This window comes from Fusarium vanettenii, assembly GCF_000151355.1.
Source record: "Fusarium vanettenii 77-13-4 chromosome 1 genomic scaffold NECHAsca_1_chr1_3_0, whole genome shotgun sequence".
Classification (NCBI taxonomy): Eukaryota; Fungi; Ascomycota; class Sordariomycetes; order Hypocreales; family Nectriaceae; genus Fusarium; species Fusarium vanettenii.
In genome coordinates this window covers 285583-300650 of record NW_003315881.1, presented here as the reverse complement: position 1 = coordinate 300650, position 15068 = coordinate 285583, and the positions used below count along the sequence as shown (strand labels likewise).

Here is a 15068-nt window from a genome sequence, read left to right as displayed (position 1 = left end):
ATGAATACAAATTTGCATGTGGTTGTGACAAGGGAATTGGTAGGTTGTTGGTTGAGAGTATCCATCCATTGTCACAACCACCATAACCTTTGGTAGATAAGCAACCGAGCAACTCTATTCTCACGCCATGAGCAAATCAAGTCACTCAGCTCGGGTCACTCGAATCACAATCACCCGCGTTGGTATAAACTGTAGTAATGAAGAGCAAAATGGTATCAATTGCGCACAGCTTCGGGCGTTCCCCTCTAACTCTGCATTGCGCCGAATCAGCGCCCTGGTCGACAACTCGAGAGTGAATATACAGGTATGTGAATAATTCAGTCCAATCCAACAATCATTGGCCGTCTAGTCACGGCGCCCAGCAGCCGTGTACTGTACCGCTGTCAATCCTTTTTGCGCCCCCCTCCCCTTCCAAGCCCAAGCCCGAGCCCGAGCCCCGGAGATGCCCGAAACGGCTCTCGACCTTGAGGCCGCTGCCGCCCCTCCCCCTCCTCGTGTACGTTGCTAAGAGACAACAGAAAAAATCATATCATCAACCAAAAAATCCTGTCAACGCCTTGCGTTTGTTTTCCGCCCCCTGAACTTCGAGGCTCCAATGGGGCGCTTCCTGTCGTTTATCTAATCCGTAGTAGTAGTGTGGGAGAATAACCATGCCGTGACGCCATGTCGTGTACTTGCGACACTGTCCATGTCCCTGAGAACCTTTTTTTAAAAAAGAAGAAAAAAAAAATCAGAAAGAAATCACCGTGATAAAAACGCCGTTGTCCGTTCGGGTTGTTCTTCGTGTACTCATATACAATCCCGTAGGTTGAAACATGTCCGAGCGGGTTTGAAAAAAAATACGCCCTTTGTGTGTGAGGGGCCATTCATAAAATAGTGTCGAGAATTTTTGCGTTGAAGTGGATGAAGAGCGGTGGCGGGGTGTTGATGTTGGTTGGTTGGTGGTGTTTGGGCGTGCGTGGGTGCGAGATTGGAAACGATTAGGATTATCAATAGAGCATATGTGACCATGGTGGTTTGAAAAATGTCAAGGATGCCAGGGCGACAGACATTCAAACACCAGAGTCCTCTTGGCAGGCCACCGCCATGGCCAGAGCATCAAGACCGCTTGGTGTTCTGTCAGCAACAGGGCGGCTGAGAAGCGAGAGGTTGCGGCCTCGAACGTCCCAAGATCCACTGCCAACACTCGGTGAGGCCAGTGGGGGCGAAGGAAGAGGATAAGGGTCGGCGTCGCGACGGCTTCTAGAATCCCGGGACGAAGACGCGCGGCTCGCGGAAGGGCGTCCCGAGGTCGAGTTGCGTCGTCCGTCGGCGAGAGAAGCCCGGTGACCACGTTGAGAGCCAGAGGACCGGCTCTTGTCCTTGTAGTGAGTCTCGAGGTGCTGCTTCATGTTGTCGGCACGTGTAAACTTCTTCTGGCAGCCCGCAAAGGTGCATTGGACAGCCTTCTCGGCGGTGTGGATCTTGGAATGGCGCGAGGCGTGGCCAGAGGTGGTGAATGTCTTTTCGCATCCGTGAGTGTCGCGGTACCGGCAGGGGTACCGCTTTCCGGGTCGCTCGGGCATGGGCGACGACCGAGGCTGGCTAACCATCTCAGCGTCGTAGGAGGCCGAACGGCTGCTGTCGGCGTAGGCAGCCTGCTTGGGGTCGAGGCTGTAGTCATGAGGAATAGTATACACGGATTGATGTCGTGAGTAGTAGTCGACGCTGGGGGTCAGAGGCGACACTGGATCATTGCTCATCTGAGAGTCATAGGAATCGGAGCGCAGCAGCTCAGGCGTGTTGGGTGAAGAAGCGTTGCTGCCAGGGGTGGGGTACGACTGAGCGAGGACATAGCTGGAGTGGAAGCTGACGGGTCGCGGTTGTTGAGGAGCAGAGCTCTCGTCGTTGAGGAGGGATACGACCCGGCCGGCGGAATTGACAGCGTGCATTGTCATGAGAGGCAGAGGCTCAGGCTGAACGAGTTTGAATGTTTGTTCACGTTGAATTGGGGTCCAGAGCACTTGTATTGTAGATCAGAGCGTCTCACGGATACGTAGTACACCAAAAGGTGCCTGGATTCGGTGACAGCGAGGGTGGTGGAGTCGTCCAGGAGCCGAAGCGGAGCTAAAGGGCGGGATGTCTAGCCACGGAGCTTGTCTAGACTCGAGAGGCCGAGGGGGCGACGATGCGATGGATGGCCTCCGCTTTTTTCAGGACACGGGACCGATTGATTTATCGCGGGTGTTTGTTTGCGCCTGAAAGACGACAGGGGGTCGTTCAGAGGCGTTATTGGCGTAAGGTAGGGATGAGAGACGAGCTGAAGGTGGAGATGGAGGCGCTGGTGATAGCGGTGACGGCTCTGCAGGTTCTGGTGGGGAGAGCAAGGAGAGCGTCAGATGTCGAAATCATGAAGCGATGAGACGCGTAAAGTAAATGTCGGTGGTGTGAGAAGCTGTCGCGGTGGTGTTGTAGTTGGTTGTTGTCAACGGCGGCGAGGGCGAGCCGAGAAGTGGTGAGAGGGGACGAGGCGAGACGGATGTGTCGAGGCGTCGAAGGTGTAAGAGCTCCCAGTAAGGTAAGCCAAGCCAGGCACAGAAGAATGCAGCCAAAGAGGATGAATGGCTTTGCTTGTTTGTATATAGGTATGTTACAGCGAAGGTCCGATCAAGAAGACTTGATTCAAGAAGCAATATCAATCAGCCAGAGAGGAGGAACCTTGTTGAAGATGGATAGCAAGAGAAGAAGAGGAGTAAGAAGTCAAACATCAAGCGAAACGAGGCTGGACGGATGGCTGGAGCTTTAAGTTTATAACCTGCACGAAGCGGAGAGAGGAGAAGAGCAGTCAGTCGTAGTGAGCGAGAGAGGTGAGTGGGAAGCAACGGGAACATGGGGAGTGAGCACAGCAAGCAAGCACAGACAAGACAGCAATGGTTTGGTCGGTACACGCCTCCTCAGTCCTGAGTCCTCAGATGGGGAGTGGAGAGGTGGGGATGAAAAGAAGGGATAGAGGGGATGGGATAGGGTGAAGGTCAGCATGGGAATTTTTGCGCAACCCCATCGATCGATGGGATCGAGAAAAAGTCGAGTGAGCGTAGAGAGAGGCCGCAGTTACGATGTACAGCGCAGCCTGTGGTCGGGCCCGGGGCATGCACTGTAGGTCCGTAGCTGGGGCATGAGCCACGGGGATGGGTCCGTCCCTACCGATAGCAGTGGCGTGCGGTTTTCCAAGAAGGAAACCTAAGGTCAGTCCGGGTCTTAGGTGGGGGTGTGGGGTGTGGCGCATGGCGTGCCTCTAGCCCGGGTCAGTACGTACACTTGAGGCTTTGAGTGCTAGCACAACTCACAAGTCACATCTCATTCTCTCTCTCCAAAGAGGCACCTGCCCTGAGGGTCATCATCACTAAGCTCCCGCTCCCCCTCACCACGCCCATCGGCCATCAGCGAGTGCTGCCAGACGGTTTTGGCCGGGGTTGCATAACAAAAGCAGAGCATCCAAGTGGGCCGGAAACTGGTGGTGTGGGGTCGCTTGCCCAGGGACAAGGGGACAAGACGCATGGGTGATGGGCCACCAGGAAAATGTGAGTGACAGGGATTTCGGAAAGCGGGGCTTATTCTGAGATGCTGCCAGGGTCGTGGCAGAGAAGGTGCCAGGGCGCGCCAGGCTTACCTTGCTTGCCTTGCCTTGCCAACCTTGCCAGGGCAGGGAAGGCAAGGCAAGGCAAGGCAAGCAGGGGGTCCAGCGAAGGGCAAGCAGAAGAAAGAAGGGAAAAAAAGAAGGGCAGGGGCTTTTGATACTGACTGGACTGACTGCCCAACACAAGCCATCGCCATCACACCCGGGACGCTAGACCCAAAGGAGAACCTTTTCACAAAGAACGGCCTTGCGCCTGTCGACTCCATCCTTCACGCGAATGAGTCCGGCAGTGTCGATCATTCACTCTTCGCGACTTCATCTTCTCCGCATGGCATGGCAAAGTCTGCCCTGGCCTGCCTGGTCCGGCGCTCTCTGAAGCGATGTGTGTAACACACACAAGCACACGCGCACACTCGACCAGCTGTACCACCCAACGCGCCGCAATTGTTGCTGACCCTGGATGTCCATCATCCATCCCCTCGACCCAAGCTCAAGCTACTGTACGAAGTAGCCCTACTGGCATCGCAATGGCTTTGACAACGCTCCGCCCTACCAGCAGCCACATCCATCCCGCCCTTATCAAATTCAGGCAACACGTTGTGCGCTCTGCAACTCGGGCGAGATTTGCTTACTCGGCCGCATCCAGTCTGCCACGGCGCAACGACGCGTTGCAATCTCAACACCAGACCCGTTGGCCAACACCCACAGCGCAGCTGATAAGGTACATGCGTACATACAGAGAACCTCTCCCACGGAACGGTACTCCGGATCCTGGACCCTGATTTCCCAACCATAATCTCGATCCCCGGATGCCTTCAGCGTCACCATGACGGATAGTGGGATAAAAGCAGCTAGCACGGGAGGTACCCAGGACCCCGAGACCCTGTACACCTAGAATCGCACCATGGTGACGTCAAGCTCAGAGCAGCAAGTCGTCAGCTAGACGTTCGAGACTGCGCGTTCGTCAAAGAAGGTTGAGAACCGCGCTTACGGCAAACTGTCCAATCTACAGCTATCCTCGCGACTCCATGTTCAGGTACCCTCGACCCCAACTAACTGTATCTCTGGGTTCGAGACGGTGCCAGTCGCTTAACACCAGACGAGAAAACACAGGGCTAGGGAGCACAACATAAACTCTCTTCCGTTGCTCATACAGGGCAATCCCGTCGCCTCCAGGATCTCGGTGAGCGTTGGGGAGGACCCTGCACATCCCCAATTGAAACCCCAATGTCTCCTATTGTTTGTTCCAGCTAACGCCGAATGGCTTCCTCGAGGCGGGGGAATAACATGGCTGTGAGGCTCTCTTGGGGAGACGCAAAGGGAAGGCAGCAAGGGAAGTCAAGGCGATCACAGAACAACAATACGAAATGTTTGCCCCCTCTCCTCGCCTACGATGGGCTTATGCAGCGCCAATGGCGATACCAACACGACCAAATACACAGGATATGAGAGGGGCACAGCGTTGAGCAAAGAGCTCCGTCATTCTGACAGCGCCCTGGACTGCGATGTTGGAGGGCCTCGGGGCTGACGGGGAGTCAAGTCGTGTCTTCCTAGCCTTGGCCCTGGGGAACGTACCCCCGTCGCAATCCACTCGGGCCTATCCTTGTCTCAACCCATGGCCCGTCGCCGGTTGCGGGCGCCGAGAGTAGCAAGTGGACCAGCATGCGGTTGGACCAGGGCAGCTCACAAACACCCTACATCTCGTTTGGTCTAGCTTCTCTTCGCCAGCAGCAAAATCTCGGCGAGTGGAGGCGGACGGAGGCGGACGACAGTCCCCTGGGCGCTAACGCTTCCAGGGTCGTTCCCCAAGGGTCCCCATCAAGGCAGGGGATGAGCTTCGACCAATAATCGGGCAGATCGAGAAAAATGCGATCAAGGGAGCGAAAATATGGAAGAGCTGTGGAGCAGGGCCCAATGCCAACTCTTGCACCTGCTTCTGACCAGCATCACCAGCCCCATCGCCCGGCTTTACGCAGTCTTGCAGTCCAGTCCAGTTCAGTCCACAGGGGAGATCGACTTGCAACGGACAGAAACTTGGACGTTTGAGACAGCACCGCCCGTTTCTCTTGGTTAGGGGTGGTGTCAGTAAGCCATTACAGTGCTGCTTTCAACAAGTTCCACCATTATGACAACCAGCTTACTGAATTTCCGCATGCGCCAGTCATCAGAATGGCGTGCCTTGGACGTCTCGCCAAAGCTGTTAAAGGCGCCGAGAACCAATGACAAAGTTCCGGGGGGCCTCCGGAGGGTCGGCTCAGAAACTCTATCTGCAGAGCTCCGTACGCCTGCCCATGCTGGCTTCGGCGCGGAGGAGACCCCCGGGCCCGAAGGGCGTCGCACATGGCTGCCACCAAACCCTTTTATCTCCCAGAAACGGTCACTAGGTTTTCTCGTCTAAAGCTGCTCCCATCAAGAGCGCTGTCGACATTCAAAAAGTTGGTTACATCCAATGACACGAAACCATGGTCATTTGCAATTTGGCGGGATGGGCTTTTTGCTCTCTTCCCGTTCAAGGGCCCATCCATCCTCGGACCCTGGGCTTGTTTTTTTTTCTCTACACCCCTCCCATCGCGTCAAATTGAGTTTCTCTTGCAACCTGCGTCTGCCAGGGTTCAATGTGATGGGCGGATGCGGCTGCGGCTGCGGCTGCAGACGCAGACCTCGTGCACTCAAGAGGCATCATGGTGACCATTTCAGTAAACGCGGGCCTGATCTGGTCGCCTCCCAACAATCTCTCGGTCGTTTTGCTCCGGATTGCCAGCCAGGTTCCACGAGATTCCCGCTGAACCCTGAGGCGGGCATTCAGGGTCCCCCCACCAAGTAGACCACGGTGAAGGGACCGTGGGATAGTGTATGGTGTGCAGATACCTCTAGCCGTCGACGTCATCAAATCTCACGCATGGTTGGTGCTGGATGCGGCAGTCTGTCGGCCATATCCTCATGTTCAAGGCCGTCCCTGGGGTCCCCATGAAGGCCATCTTCGCGGGGGTGTCTATGTACCTCTGGGTCTCAACCCTTAGGCCTTTGCGACTGATCGTCCCGAGAATGCGGCAAGGAATGAGGCTGCACAGGGTCCTTCCAAATCTGTGAGCGGATAATGAGCTATCGGTTTCCCAATATGTGAACTCTCCAAGCGCGTGCCATGACGGGTATTAGCAGCCAAACGAGTGTGGTTTCCCCGGATAACTTCTTCCATGGTTCGTCCTACTGTGCTGTCTAGTCGCCAGGGCACCCGAATCTGGGACAGTGGTACAAAACCTGGCATTGGAGATGCAAGATCATGAGGCCCCGGTGTGCAAGTCTTCGGCATGACCGTTCCTCGCAAAATTGGCCTCTCTGAGCAATGGCCGCCCTGCCTTGGAAATACCGTCTCAAACGGCTTAGGAACAATTCTTGGTTTCTCCGTCTGCACGGCCACGAAGGCGTTTCAAAACTGAGTCGCTGGACAGAGTGGCCGCCAACACGACGGGACTGGATTCCAGGAGCATGGGCGTGCGCAGACTGACGGACGGCAGCCGATCTGAAGTTCGGCAGGAGAGGGAAAGGGGAGAAAAAAACGCAGACGGTCAATGCTCTACGTCAAGTTCCTTGGATGAACAAGAACGCCAGCCAGGGTCCTCTCTACCGGTCAGCGGGGCAGAATGCTGGCGGCAACGGGAAGGGCATCGGAGGGTATTAAGGGTCATCGAGGCATCGAAAGGGATCGAGTCAATGAAGTTCAGTTCAGATCTCAACTTTGGCGGGGGATCGGCTAGTTTTGGGCTCTTTGGGTTGTCCCGTGTGGAGTTGTGCCAGGCAAATGCCCTGGCAGGCCAGCCTCATCGGTCCCGCCCGTGTGGCTCGTGAGGGTCCCGCAGCCTGGCCTGGGGCTGGGGCGCCGAGGAAGGGTGAGGGAGGCGAGAGGTTAAGGGTTTTGGGGCTCCAAGTGGGAAGGGGGAGTGGGAGGGAGTGAAGGCATCGTAGGGCTCGGAGGAGAGGGCCCGGAAGTACACGCAGTTACCAAGGGGAGGGGACCCGCCTTGGCTGGCCTCCCAGAAGCCGGCGATCATTGCGGATCAAGGATGCTCAAGCGACCTCGAACAAGAAAGACATGACCTACACATGGCACACATGGCAAGCAGGGACTACACCATCACCACCAACAACCAAGCCAAACCACACGCCTCGGAAGTGGGGGAGAGGAGGGGCAACGTCCCTTGACGGTGAGAGTGATGATGCGATGGATGCCTCTGTCGCTTCATCTCGCCTCCGCCCCCCCCTCCTCGAGACATGTTCCAAGACCTCCCCTCTTCCATTTGGCATAGATTGTCAGGCACCGGAAATCCAACCGCGCGCCAAACCAGTCGCCCGGCGCCCGGAGCGGGTGGGCATCAGACCCGAGCGAGTCGGTGTCGTGTCGGTTTCCTTTCGTGCCTTTTGGATGAGGCAAAACACCATGTGTTGTATCGCGGCGTTCAGGGACAAGAGAGAGCAGCTGTCTCCTGGGCAACTGACTATTCTTTTTTCTCATCACCGCCTTTCTGCTCGGATGCTCTAAGACTAGAACTCGAGCCAGATCGAACTCTTTTGACATGATGTCATACGTCATTGGCTCCTTGTCCCCTGACAACTCCAGGGAATGGGCTTCGCCAAATCTCGCTACGTACGTATTCTTTTTCTTTTTTGATTTACCTACCACCAAGCCTTGGCCTCGTGGGCGTGTGGGCTATTGCTGTTGAAGAAGCTGCAGGTGAACTGTCACTGTCACTAGGACCCTCCACGGCCGGTCTTTTGGGTAGGTACAGTCCGAGAGTCGAGTCAGTTGGTCTTGTCTTGGTTCCCGGGATCTTTGCTCCGCTACTTCGACTATTGTTCCATCCTTCATCGACGATTCCTTTTCATTCTTCAGCACTCTCGGAATATGTCTACCGATCTCACCTACGCTACAGCGAGGTCCTAGCTTGAGCGCTGTGTTCCCCTGACTGATGACAGCCCCTAGATGGCACGACGACGTCATAGCGTCTTGTCTATTCTGTTTTATTTTTTGATTGCTTTTCTGTCCCGCAGCCGCGTCGTCTTAGCCCAGCCTTCGCTCCTGGTCTTCGTCTGTTGGCGGCGTCGTTTTGACTTGATTGAGCAACGTCATGTAGGAGACATGTCATGCGTCTTTGTCTACTGGCTTCTCTCCTAAGAGACCAAAATACTCGGCGCATGACTGGCGGCTGTTTGATGTGAGGTTGTCGATCTTGGGGCAGAGGACCCTTTTCTTTTCCATCGGCCTTGTCGTGATACGGTACAGTACAGTACAGTACAGCATCCCTACAGGCGTCCCCAATCTCCCCTTTCCCACAATCCACGACCCAGGGGACCAGAAGCAACCCTCCATTGCAGATCTGACCATGTCACATGGCGACGGGAGAGTGACAGATGGGCCCAATGGTTGGGCTGGGGGTTGAGATATGGGATTGCTCGTCCCGTTCCCGCTGAGAGTGTGTGCCTTGCCATGGATATCCTTGCTCTCTCGGGCTTATCATCTGGATGAAGTGGCTCATCCGCCAGGACGGCTCCTGTCTCGTGTTCGCAGACTGTTTAACAGCACTCTGCGCATCTTGATGCTCTGAAACAGCTGTCTTCTGGCGGTGAGGCACACCAAGCATCTCATGTCACAGGCACCATCCTTGCTCGGACGATGGATGAATGGGGTGCAATGGGCAAACACGTATGGATGCAGATTATCCATGGACCAGGAACAAACAGACGGCATGATCCAACAAGCTGGGATTCACGACCGAGATCTGCCAACTACATACCTACCCTAGACGAACCCTAGAATATGCTGCAACCAGCAATACCACCGTCTCGCATGCCGTCGTGCCGCGGAATCTAGGGACTCTGTGCCTAGCGGCAGCGCAGCTGGCAACACAATGCGATGCGCCTCTCGTGATCAAAAGGGCGCTTGATGAATCCTTCTTCTGGGGAGTGAGTGAGAGAAGGGGGAACCAATATCCTGCAGTCATATCTGTCTGACAGGTCACGTTGGCGAAACAGTTGTCGATCTACGTCGATCGATCGAGATTGGTGAATTTATTTTCCCCATTCTTTTCTTTATTGGTTTCGGCGCAACACCCCGGGCGCAGCAACAACCTACAGCTACAGGACAGGACTGCTGCCAACCTCTTGCTACGCCGTTTTGTCGATCCGGAGGAACAGAACCAAGTTTTTTCCATGTTCCCGGGGATGGATTGCAGTACGAGGCTCACATTTCTGCTTAGCATTCCATTCCAGGTTCAGGTTCAGGCTCAGGGTCGCTCTTTGGTGCGATAACTTGATGATCGAATTTGAACTACCTAACCGGGAGTAAACTGTTGATTTCTCCGCCCTTCCTTGGAGATCGCAGATCGTCCCCCGAAACGCCTTGTTCGCCGACAGTTCCCCCGCCACATGCCTGCTTATTCTCTCTGGCTTGATTTGAGGCCCCTTTGCTCGGTGTAGCTGTATTATCGTGCCCACAGCATGCGGCGCGGCGTTACTGTACATGGAGTACAGTGCAGTGCAGGCAGTACAACCCTGTGCTGCACCGCCTCTCTCCAGTACACAAGAAACCATGATCCATGGATGACAGTCCGATACATCATAATGATGCCAATGTTAGTATCTGTCTGATGGGGATTTCGCGCATTCCCATGCGAGCCCCTCTCCCCGTTTACCACAGAGTTACATCAATACCATCCTTGTCTGTTTTTCCCTGATTAATTCCGGAAACCTCATGATTTGCGCGCCGGCGGAGGGCCCATCTTGTTGGCCCCCGTGTCGACCCGCTTGGCGGCCGGTAGGTCCGGCACCTTGAAACCACCACCGCTCGGCGCCCCGCTGACCTGGGTAAAGGTTCCGCCCTTGAACCACCGGTCCTCCTCGGCCTTGCGCTTCTTGCTGAGCTCGGCCTGCATCTTGGGATCCACGAGCTCCAGTCCTTGCACGGGCGTAAAGGCGAGCGATGACGCTGTGCCGGCCGCCGAGCCGACTGTGCTTCCCACGCCCGAGGCGCGCAGACCGCGACCGCGCAAGTCGATGCTGGACGCCTGGCCGAAGCCGCCAATGGACGAGGCCGCGCCTCCCACGGTACTGTTTCCTCCCCAGCCCTTGTTCTTGGCGCTGAGCTTTGCACGTGTGCGCTGGTCGACCTGGATGCCTCGGATGCGCCCATCGTTGGCCGAACCGATCATGCCCATACCGACCGTCGTCTCACCGGTACCATATCCAACTTCCTTCTCTTCCTTGCCAAAGGCCATACGGTTCTGGGCCTTGCGTAGATCTGTCATGGCGAGTGCCTCCTTGGCCTTGCGGGCGCGTCGTCCTCCTCGCTTGCGAGCTGGCTTGTCATCCGGTACGGGAAGTGCGCGTTGTCCCTTGTTGGGTGGTGGTTCCGTAAGCTTTTCTAGACGCTCGAGGCATGCCGACTTGAGTTCCTCTCCCGTAGAGCCATCTGGACTTGAATGGATGCGGTCTACTCGAGCGGCCAGCACCAGCTTGGCTGAAACGATTCTCATGGCCTGCTTCCTTAGGTCGTTGGGGATACCACGAATCATTTCCGAGTTGAAAAGGTAGCCCTGCTGACGGATACCAATGTTCGTAGACAGACCGGCCTGCTTCTTTTTGGAACCCCATGAAGCGATGTTGCATGCCGGGGTTTTGGATAGGCCTGTCAATCCACCTGCGGCATTGAGAAGCTGTGCTGCTGTGAGTGAGCCGATGAGGGCCGTCAGGTTGGGCGCAAAGATGTTCATGCGTGACTGGACGTATTCTGTCAAGGTTTGTTTGGCTTTGTTGAGAGCAATGACCATCTCGCAGGCCTTGAAGATGCGCTGCAGCTCCTCCGGTGTCAACTCGTGACCCTTTGATGTGGTGGCCTCGACGGTCACAATCATGAGTGATGGTCCATCGAGAACTGACTTGAGGGTTATTCCAAGGGGGTTGTCGGTCGAGGTCTGGAGGGCCTTGATGCTCTCCGAGTCCATGGGGCCATTGCCCAGGATGGCCACCACCTTGGCATACTCGAGAGGTGTCGTAACCAGTCGTTCCAGCTCGGGGAATCGAGTCGAGTAGTGATCGCGAATGAACTTGTGAACCAGCACCACCTCACCGTCGATCTGGGTAGAGAGGCTGTTTGACTGGGTCAGGAGGTGATACTCGGGGTGGTCCTCAATGTTGCCCAGGCTCGTGCTCTGGGTGGCAGCTTGTGATCGATAATGTGCGATTTTCTGTAGGGTCCGAGGCAACACGTCAGGGCTGTTCGTCAAAATAACCGATGTAAACGAATCGTCCATCTTCAAGACGCGGCCGTTGTTGAACTGGCCGCGGGGAGTGGTACTAACCTCGAGGACTGGCTCCAGGGTTTGCATCAGGCTGGCGACGCTGCGGACGTCCTTGACGGCGCCGAGCTGCATCTTTTCGACCTTAACTTTTGTCGCCTCGGCGTCATCTCTGTCGTTGGATGGGTCGTTTTCGGATGCATCGTCGTCCTTGGTCGCGGCATCGCCGTCGACGTCCATAGCGTCGCGATCGCCATTTGTCTCTTCGTCCTTGACGAGGCCATCGTTCTCAAGCTCGTCGGCCTCATCTCCGGAACTACCGAAATCGTTGAGCAAGTCTTCTGCGACGGTCGACATGATGGAGGCGCGTTACAGTTGGACAATGCGGATGGATTGGGGTGATTGTCGCGACAAAGGGTCAGTCGGGTCGTGGAGCGAGTTGATGAGTTGTGGCTGGCTATAAATATTCGCCTGAATTAGGCTTCGAGGCTGTAGACGCCACAGTTATATGGTCCGTGCACAGCTGCCTTTTTGCTCCTCAGCCACAGTTCATTTTTTGAGCCTTGCTCCTTGTCGCGTCGTCGTCGTCTTCACTTGAATCATCCATCACGCTCTTTTCTTCTTCTCTGCTTGATTCTATCTCGTACCGACTGCATCGTGTGGCCCTTCTCACCAACTCATCACAGATACGCGTCGCCCACGATGGAGTCATCAAGAGGACCCCCGAGGGTCAAGAACAAGGCGGCCGCGCCTGTCCAGATCAGCGCCGAGCAGCTCCTCCGAGAAGCTGTCGACCGACAAGAGGTCGGGATCCAGGCGCCGACCCAGCGGTTCGCCGATCTGGAAGAGCTTCACGAGTTCCAGGGCAGGAAACGCAAGGAGTTTGAGGACTATGTGCGGCGCAATCGGCTCAACCTCAACAACTGGATGCGATATGCGCAGTGGGAGCTTGAGCAGAAGGAGTTTGCGCGCGCGCGCTCCATCTTTGAGCGCGCCCTCGACGCCCACCCCAACAATGTCCAGCTCTGGACCCGATACGTCGAGGCCGAGATGAAGTCGAGGAACATCAACCATGCCCGGAACATTCTCGACCGCGCCGTGTCGCGGCTGCCGCGAGTCGACAAGCTCTGGTACAAGTACGTTTATATGGAGGAGATGCTGGGCAACGTCCCGGGAACACGCCAGGTCTTTGATCGCTGGATGCAGTGGCGACCGGACGAGGCGGCGTGGAGCGCATACATCAAGTTGGAGAAGCGGTACGGCGAGTTCGACCGGGCACGCGAGATCTTCAAGATCTTCACCATTGTCCATCCCGAGCCCCGGAACTGGATCAAGTGGGCCAAGTTTGAGGAGGAGTTTGGCACCAGCGACCAGGTGCGCGAGGTGTTTGGAGAAGCAGTCGAGTCACTGGGCGACGAGTTTGTTGACGAGAAGCTATTCATTGCGTATGCTCGATTTGAGGCCAAGTTGAAGGAGTACGAGCGAGCCCGTGCCATCTACAAGTATGCTCTCGACCGCCTACCACGATCCAAGTCGGCAATCCTTCACAAGGCATACACAACTTTTGAGAAGCAGTTTGGCGACAGGGACGGTGTGGAAGATGTCGTCTTGTCAAAGCGAAGGGTGCACTACGAGGAGCTCATCAAGGAGAACCCCAAGAACTACGACGCTTGGTTCGACTACGCAAAATTGGAGGAGTCTTCGCAGGACCTGGACCGGATCCGGGATGTTTACGAAAGGGCCGTGGCTCAGGTGCCACCGACACAAGAGAAGCGACACTGGAGACGATACATTTACCTATGGATCTTTTACGCCATATGGGAAGAGATGGAAGGCCAGGATATCGAGAGGACGCGGCAGATCTACAAGACTTGTCTGAAGCTGATCCCGCACAAGAAGTTCACATTCGCCAAGATATGGCTCCTGGCGGCGCAGTTTGAGATCCGACAGGGTGAGCTCACGGCGGCGAGGAAGCTGCTTGGCAATGCCATCGGCATGTGCCCCAAGGACAAGATCTTTGACGGCTACGTGGACCTGGAGCGCAAGCTGTTTGAGTTTGTGAGATGCCGCACGCTGTATGAGAAGCACATTGAGTACAACCCGGCCAACTGCCAGACATGGATCAAGTTTGCCGAGCTGGAGCGTGGCCTTGACGACCTGGACCGCACGCGCGCCATCTTTGAGCTTGCGGTGCAGCAGCCGCAGCTGGACATGCCGGAGCTGCTGTGGAAGGCGTACATCGATTTTGAGGAGGAAGAGGGCGAGTACGAGCGCACACGAGAGCTGTACGAGCGACTGCTGGAGAAGACGGACCACGTCAAGGTCTGGATCAGCTACGCGCACTTTGAGATCAACATCCCCGAAGACGACGAGGAAGAGGGCGACGAGGAGCAGCCCGTCAGCGAAGAGGCCAAGGCGAGGGCTCGCAAGGTGTTTGAGCGTGCACACAAGAGCATGCGCGAGCAGGACCTCAAGGAAGAACGCGTATCGCTCCTCAACGCCTGGCTGTCGTTCGAGCGGACACACGGATCGGCCGAGGACATTGAAGCTGTACAGAAACAGATGCCTCGCAAGACCAAGCGCCGGAGAAAGCTCGACGACGACTCGTGGGAGGAGTACATTGACTATGTGTTTCCTGCCGACGACCAGCAGGCGGCCAATTTGTCGAATATCATGGCCATGGCGCAAAAGTGGAAGCAACAGCAGTCAGGAGAGGCCGCATAAAAATGGACTAAAACGACACTACATACTGGGCTGCTGGCGTTGTGGAGGATATTCAAGGCGGTTATGGGCCTTTTTTGTCAATATACCAAATTTCTGGCCGACACTTGACCGTCACTTTCATCCCGTCTGTATGTTCTATGCCCGCTCTTTCAACAAAAAGAAAGTTGACCTGTAGTTTTCATCCACATGATCAATCCTTCAAAACCGTTACTTTTGAGGCTGAATCGTCAGCGCTTCCAACGACGTCAGGGCGTTGTGGAGAGTGGATACATTGTGATGACGTCATGGCGTCCATGCCATAGTTTGGCGGCGCCAGGGGTGAAAGAACAAGATCCAAGTCCAAGGACACGGCATGGATGGACCCCGTCTTTCTCCTCTTCGATTGGGCGTGTTTCTCTGTGGGTGACCACCAAGTACAGGGGATTCCCTGACCTGGCTCG

At 55.8% G+C, this 15068-nt stretch overlaps 3 protein-coding genes across 3 annotated transcripts; 1 reads left to right on the top strand and 2 right to left on the bottom strand.

Moving 5' to 3' along the window:
- Positions 1-1052: 1052 nt before the first annotated feature.
- On the bottom strand, positions 1053-1975 carry NECHADRAFT_103057 (uncharacterized protein; the record flags this gene model as incomplete). Its single annotated transcript, XM_003053343.1, has 1 exon — positions 1053-1975. Exon 1 carries the CDS (start codon positions 1935-1937, stop codon positions 1053-1055), a length of 885 nt encoding a protein of 294 aa, XP_003053389.1. The 5' UTR covers positions 1938-1975.
- Positions 1976-9909: 7934 nt separating this feature from the next.
- On the bottom strand, positions 9910-12290 carry NECHADRAFT_103056 (uncharacterized protein). Its single transcript, XM_003053342.1, has 2 exons — positions 11968-12290; positions 9910-11853 (listed from the first exon to the last, which is right to left on the bottom strand). Exons 1-2 carry the CDS (start codon positions 12259-12261, stop codon positions 10360-10362), a joined length of 1788 nt encoding a protein of 595 aa, XP_003053388.1. The 5' UTR covers positions 12262-12290; the 3' UTR covers positions 9910-10359.
- Positions 12291-12606: 316 nt separating this feature from the next.
- On the top strand, positions 12607-14628 carry NECHADRAFT_89909 (uncharacterized protein; the record flags this gene model as incomplete). Its single annotated transcript, XM_003054044.1, has 1 exon — positions 12607-14628. One exon carries the CDS (start codon positions 12607-12609, stop codon positions 14626-14628), a length of 2022 nt encoding a protein of 673 aa, XP_003054090.1.
- Between the last annotated feature and the right edge of the window lie 440 nt (positions 14629-15068).